Here is a 6,873-nt window from a genome sequence, read left to right as displayed (position 1 = left end):
AAATGCCCCCATTTAACATCTGTTAGACGTCTACAGCGCGAATTGGTTGGCTTTTTTTGGATGATTTGTTTTGCTATATGATTAGCTTCAAGTTCCCATGTAGAATCACAAGCACATCTTTGCCTCATTGGATTAATGCTACAGAATCTATGCCTGGGGCAATTACATAACAGACATGAGAAAATAGTCCCTTATAAGAGATGTTACACCATTGTTTTGTACACTCAGAACAAGAGATGGGATCATCTGACCCCATCCCTGCCTGTAACAAAAACCTTATGTGCTGAGGATTCCATCATTGCAAAGCTCCTGCTGCTTGACTTCTGTCAGTTTAGCACCCAATAGGGCCTTCAAACACAATGCTTAAAGTGTCTCATGGCCACTATGTAAACTACCAAGGGCTGTAACCCTTAGATTATGAAAAGCATGAAGGATAAATTTACACTTGCACTGAATTTCAAAACTTTCAAAAATTGGATTACAGGAGAACCTTTGAAGACTGACTCCTCCAGGAGGTCTTTTGGCAAACAAGCAGCTGTTGGTCCTCAAGCCCATCCACCTCAATCACGCGAGACTCCCACCTCATCTGACCAGCTGCTACCCTCACATCTTCTATCAGTTCAACTTTGTCCCGCAAGAGAACCCATCCCTGCATAAACATGGTATGATTTTTTTTCCTCCAGAAAAGAGAACTCTGTTAAGTAATATAAAGTCATACAAAGGGAGATCTCAAACCAAAAAGTGGGGAGATCTCAACCAGTGGGGAATACTATGCTGCCATAAAAGCCAATTGGTGGCACTATGCTGCCATAAAAAAGCCCCATAGGAGTGGAGGAGAAGTAATTTTGCTAAGATTTCTGAAACCATCTCAGGAAGAAAATGCCAGCATTTATACATGCATCTGAGATGAATTTGCTTACAACCTACCTCTGGACGCAAAATTCGGTCCATCTCAAGGAATAGGTTGGAAAGCCCACATCTATTGGGCCTGGTAGCTTCCAGTGAAAGGATCCCGATTCCATGCAGAAGATCATATGTTCGCGGGTACGTTGGGAAGGCCTCACACCTACACGATGGGAATAAAATTTAGACATTGAGTAAAGCATGGCCAAGCCTCTCTTAGCAAGGATGTTCTGTGAGCATGGCAAGCCTTTCTCTTCCAAGCATTGAAAGCCAGTAGTCTCCACCTCTTTAAACAGCTTGATGATGCATTTAAAAGCTTGACCAAAGAAGGATGCATTGGCTTTGAGCTCAGATAAAATGTAGATTGGCCTTCAATCTAGGAATATTGGAGGAGCACCAGCATATAAAACTGGGAGGGCCTTGCTGTTTTGGCAAATGTTTACCATAAAGGCCATCAATTTCAAACAAAAAAGTAATGCCATGTCAGAAGTCACTACAATGCTTACTGCAAACGTTAGACCATGAAGGGCCATATAAACTCGATGATTAACGTTCGAGCTAGCATAGAATACATCTGCACAGGGTTCATTAGTATATGGTTCATTGCATCTTTTGCTACATGCAACATAACACACATCCAGTTCCTTGACTACAGCCATGTACTCTTTAGAACTTCTATCATTTGTCACACCCTCAAAGTCTAAGGCGACAGTGTTAGAGGTGAAACCCAAGAGTTGGTGTTGGCCTTGATCATGTAGAAAGTAGAATATTTTAGCACAACATGGGTTCCCAAAGGCCCAAACGCAAACTCTCATATGAGGATGATGAGGTACAAAGATGCAAATCTGTACAAAGTGGTTACCTCACTCGTGTGTTTCTCATCAAGCCGGAAACCCGCCCATTTCCAGTTCCACTGCAGGGAATCCATCTGCTGCAGGAGGGCACCTTTACATTGCTGTTTTCATGTTTGCCAGGGGTGCTAAGATGTGATGAAGAAATGTGGGTTTTATGGTGATGGTGATGGTGTGGGTGATGATGGTGATGGTGATGATGGTGGTCATAGGCCTGTGATGCTTCATACATGCGACTTACCCTAAGGTCTCTCTCACAAATTCCCACCGATGGCCATGCGGCCATGAGTATTGGAGAGTGAATCTTCAAAGCAATTGGCCATGAGGAAAGAATGGAGCCATTCAGGTAAAGCGCCCAAACAGGATGCAAAAAAAGTTGGTAGTAGTGGAGCTGTTAGCAGACTCAAGCGTCTCAAGAACACTCCACCAATGGCAAAAATAACAAATCATGCAAGGCGATCAAAAGAGCAGTATGAGGACGGAAAAATAAGGTACTGTCTATAGCAAGCTCCATCTATTCACATCCGTTCAAGGATGTACTAATAAAGCTCAGACTACCAGCTGCCATAGACAGCCTCGATTCCTGAACAAGGATGCTTGACACTCTCATCTTGCCGACATTGTGCTCTACTTTAACCATTAGAGATCCTTTCCGCTCGAGCCAAGTGCTGCTAGTACAAAAACAAACCTACAACAATGCCTAGACTATGATAAGAAGGTGTTGATGAAGAACTACAAGCTATGTTGAAGCACAAGCCCTTACCAGTCATGCTGTACTCCAATCAACCCACGATTGTAGATTGTGGAGAGTGTATCTGGCCCACTACGAGGGACAACATTCATAACCCAAACAGACTTCTTAGCTTCAAGAAGTGCAGCATTTAGGCCACCATGCACAGCATTCATGTCCATTATGTTGCGTACAATGTTGGAAGTTGGTAATGGATCCTCTTCACCAGGACGCTTTGGATGGTCAGAAAAGATCAATGGTGTGAGTAAGGACCAATAGCTTTTCACTGTTGCCAACCATACATGAGAATCATCTGAGAGCTCTTCAGTTGAAAAACCTGAACAAACAATAAAGCCAACAAAAAAATATATATGTATATATTAGTGCAAAAACTGCATTCTCTGCTTTCTATCCAGGAAAATAAAGAAGCTTGCCCTTACCATTAACAGGCCCTGGATGCTGCTGCGGTTGTCGCAATAGGATGCCCTCGACAACAGTCGGTCCTGCAATGCATGGGCGTAGAGGTGGATACCAAGTAGAATTTGCATCTACCAGTCTGTCACACAATTTTGGTCTGGCCTCCAAGCCACTACCAACAAAAGATCAAATAGAAATGAGAAGTGTGAAGACCTACTTTACCATTGAAAAATCACATAATTTTGAACCACTATTTGAGAATGAGAAAGGAGTGACAAGCTACACGAGACACACCGTGAAGAGTAGCAACTATGATTTGCTGCCTTCTTCCAAACAATAGTTTGTTCTGCCTCTGATAGAGCAGACCAGCATATTCTGCTTGCTAGCTCTTTGTTTGTCTGCCAATCCTGCTCATGCAATTTCGTCGATGAATCTACCGACATTGCCACTTGAAAGATCCATATAAAAAACCCACCAGGTTTTAGTAATCTATCCAACTCCAAGAGTAAAAGGCCCTCTGTAGAATCACAAAAACAGTCTGGGTGAGAGGCTTGATACAGACATAATCTGCAGTACAGTTAAAGTGACAAAGGGCCAACAAAATGCAGTAAAGCACTCCCATGAAACCGGAATAATAAGGGTTTGGAACCACCTTTCCATGTCCAGTCGAAGTTGCAATCAGAGCAATGGATCATATCAAAAGATGAGCTAGGAAACGGCAACTGCGTGTTGATCAAAGGGCCAATCATTGCTGGGAACCCCCTCTCAAGAGCAAATTGAACCCGACTTCCATTAGCATCATATGGAGCAAGACATAAAACTGATGACTTCTCTAGGAAGTGATGATCCCCCAAGAGACTCAGACCACAATTGATATCCAAAACTGTCCGCAACTGCATTTACAATGAAAGCCAGCTCAGTTACAAAACTGTATCATCGTAAATAGCATTTACTTAGAAGCAACAGATCCTCTACAGCACATAATGAGAGACACATTCTCTCCATGACTGCAAAGATATAAGATAGTATTCTAAAATGCCTGCCTCACAAAGTGCAGACATGGGTCATCCATGCCAAACAATATCTCCAGCATTATAACTGGCAAGCCCTGACATTCACGCACAAACGAAAAAGCGAGTACTGCTGAATGATGGCTAAACCTGTAAAATACACCCCCCCCCCCTCCCCTTGGGATTTCTAACCGGAGGGGTGTGGTGCCTCCATAGTGTCCATAGTGCCATGCACATTCAACTCTTCTCCTTCTATATTCTCAATTACCTTCCTTGGCCTTGTGAACCTTGAGGAGAATGTTTATGAGCACTTTCTATAATCACTTCATCTTCAACTACTCTTGAAGCTTGCCCCAAGGATTGAGAAGTATGCTTGACACAAAGATCCGAGGTCATGCAGCCTGCTTGGCTTACACTATCAAGCAGATGATATACTCCATACAAAGTTCATTGAAAACATGATGCCACTAGACCAAAGAGAAACCTGATGGAAAATAGAGGAGGCCACCTTACCCCAGCCTGACTAGCATCATCAGCACCCATGGCTTTCATGATTTGTTGTACATGATTCTCTAGTCCATCAAGGTCAGGATCCTCTAAACTTAAGTTAACAAAATCATCTTCTCCAAGTGTCAACCTGGAAATTGAGCGAGTGAAACAAAGTCAAAAGTAAATAACCCTGTAAACATATGGGCTTACAGCAACACTGTCATCTTACAGCAAGTAATGTGATACTGCAACTGTTTGTCACCTTGCCATCCTCCTTCCTGAAAGTCCAAACCAATCAGTGAACTTCATATTCCCGCGCCAAACACCATCTCTAGAAGCAGGCCACCTTAAGGGGATTTTGTAGTCATCTGGGGGTTGGATCAGACATTGCTTTCTTCTCCCAGGGGCTTCACAATGTCTATCCTCACCCTCCCCTGCCACATAACCAGAACCAAGGTTTCTCAGTGCGTTATAACAAGGAACGGAATCCTCCTTGACACTCTCACATGCTGGGAGCTCCCTCACCCGAACAGTGCCCTGGCTGAAAATGCCTCCCTTGAAAGGATCCACTACAACTTCTGCCTCAAGGCGGCGATAGGATCGGTACATCCCTAATGCGGGAACTAGCCTTAAATTGTACCCCGAGCCTCTTGAACCAAGCATACTAATGAGCACGAAAAAGCTTACAAAACAGAAAAACATGATGGTTCCCAAAGAAAATGCATAGCTTCTCCTGTTCCGAGATTGTCCAGAAACAGAGAGTGCAGAACCCACATGACCCAAATTGGACTTCAGATAGTCTGGGGAGGAAAAATGTCCAAGTTTCATCGCTCCATTCATGATGCCATTGTTACCAGTTTGCTGATGGGGCATGGAAGGAGAGACACGGTCCTGGGCTGGTAGACTCATCATCAACCTCAGGGCCCCAGGTGAGCTTACAGAGTCGCCATTGAACATCCAATCCTCCACTAGCTTCCCATTCATTGAGGCATGTACAGAGGAATCCTCATTGGACTGATGGACTTCAGAAACCCATCCTGTAGGTGACCACTGGATTGATGGGCGATTCATGGTGTCCTCAGAAGATGAAGGGGTAGCTTGGCAGCAAGGAAAGAGGAAGGAGGGCAAGTGTGCATCACTTCAAGCATTAGATGACGGCAGCTGTGGAAAGGTAGGGGCACCGACAGGGGTGGATGACACGATCTAGATAGAGTAGAGGGCAGCCACATATATGGTGGTAGACTGTATGTACAATGCTGAATGAAGGCGACCGGAAGAGAATTCAGCTGAGTCAATTAACTGTAGGAGACAGCGGATGGGCACTTGGCAATGACATCTTCTACCAGGAGACCATGGATCGTAAGATCAGTTAGCTGGATGCTTCATGGCATTGCGCTGTAAAACCCTAGGGTTTCAGCAGAGTAGAAACTCGCAGTGAAACGCTCGGGTTTCTACCTCTGAGCAAAAACCCTACGGTTTCAAACTTTTAAGTGTCACCCTCTAAGTGTAGCTGAGTAGAGACCCTAGGGCCTAGGGTTTCAACGTCTGTGGTGATGAGCAAAACCCTAAGGCTAGCATTTCGGGTTTCTCAGCAGCGGCGATCTCGCCCGGTGGCAGCTTGCATTCCAACGCTGGTGTTACGGTGACAATTCATAGCTGATGATCCCCGGCGCCGCCCCACCCCCACACAGAATTATTGATTCAATATCGATGATCCATTTGATCTCAACAACAACAGCAGCACTCCATTGACGTTTCCTCCAAAATCCAATTGCTGATCTCCATCGTCGCCAGTACCAATTGTCGTTTTCCACCATCATTTTCCATCGGAATCAATCCGTTTTCGTTAAAGTTTTCTTTCCGTGCTGCATGGAGCCTGGCGCACGGCGGCCGTGCGCCGGGCTGGCGCTGAGGCAGGGCGACGACAAGATCTATCATCTCACTGCGTGCCAAGTTCATGCGACTTTCTGCGCCACGGACACGCGGCGAAGACGACAGCTTTGACCACTTGTAAAAGGGGGGATGACAATGGGTCTATCACCGTCTATGGCTATTGGCCAGGGCCCCACCGTCCACGTTGGCGGCGAGCACACGTCAGGGAAAAAATTACACACGCAAAAAGCTCACAATTATTAAATTGCGTTTCTGAACTGTAGTAGGTCGAAGTTGATTCCAGCTCAGCAACGGCTGGCTGTCAGGAATTAAAAAACATCCAAATTAATAATAGAGTTGATAAATATCCTAGTTACACGACTCACATGTTTTAAAGTGTTTTCGGTAATTAGAATACATAAATCACGTGACTGCTCGGCGAGTCGCCGTCCACCACCGTTTTACAGCGTCAACGTCAGTCCTTGTTTGGGCAACGTCAGTCCTTGTTTGGGCAAGATTCCAAATTTTCAAAACCTTCACGGGCGTCTACCTGTTATCTTTTCCAAGTTGACGTCAAAACAAAGACCATCATCTATATAAT

General features: G+C 44.8%; 1 protein-coding gene across 1 annotated transcript; it reads right to left on the bottom strand.

Annotated features, from left to right (window-relative positions):
• Positions 1–104: 104 nt before the first annotated feature.
• Positions 105–6,326, bottom strand: LOC147608442 (putative methyltransferase PMT5). Its single transcript, XM_086788865.1, has 8 exons — positions 4,663–6,326; positions 4,425–4,548; positions 3,554–3,794; positions 3,196–3,418; positions 2,925–3,073; positions 2,518–2,821; positions 928–1,066; positions 105–649 (listed from the first exon to the last, which is right to left on the bottom strand). Exons 1-8 carry the CDS (start codon positions 5,469–5,471, stop codon positions 479–481), a joined length of 2,160 nt encoding a protein of 719 aa, XP_086644991.1. The 5' UTR covers positions 5,472–6,326; the 3' UTR covers positions 105–478.
• Between the last annotated feature and the right edge of the window lie 547 nt (positions 6,327–6,873).

The sequence above is a fragment of the Cibotium barometz genome, chromosome 53 (assembly GCF_041138505.1).
Source record: "Cibotium barometz isolate CiBa-2024 chromosome 53, ASM4113850v1, whole genome shotgun sequence".
Classification (NCBI taxonomy): Eukaryota; Viridiplantae; Streptophyta; class Polypodiopsida; order Cyatheales; family Cibotiaceae; genus Cibotium; species Cibotium barometz.
The sequence above is the reverse complement of the archived record's forward strand: the minus strand, read 5'-3'. Positions and strand labels throughout refer to the sequence as shown.

Excerpts from the sequence above, each read along its gene's own strand:
- LOC147608442 (XM_086788865.1), bottom strand. The coding sequence starts at position 5,471 with ATGAATCGCCCATCAATCCAGTGGTCACCTACAGGATGGGTTTCTGAA. Across the intron at positions 4,549-4,662 it reads TCAGGAAGGAGGATGGCAAG|GTTGACACTTGGAGAAGATG; the intron begins GTGACAAACAGT and ends CTCAATTTCCAG. Across the intron at positions 3,074-3,195 it reads CATAGTTGCTACTCTTCACG|TGGCTTGGAGGCCAGACCAA; the intron begins GTGTGTCTCGTG and ends TTTTGTTGGTAG.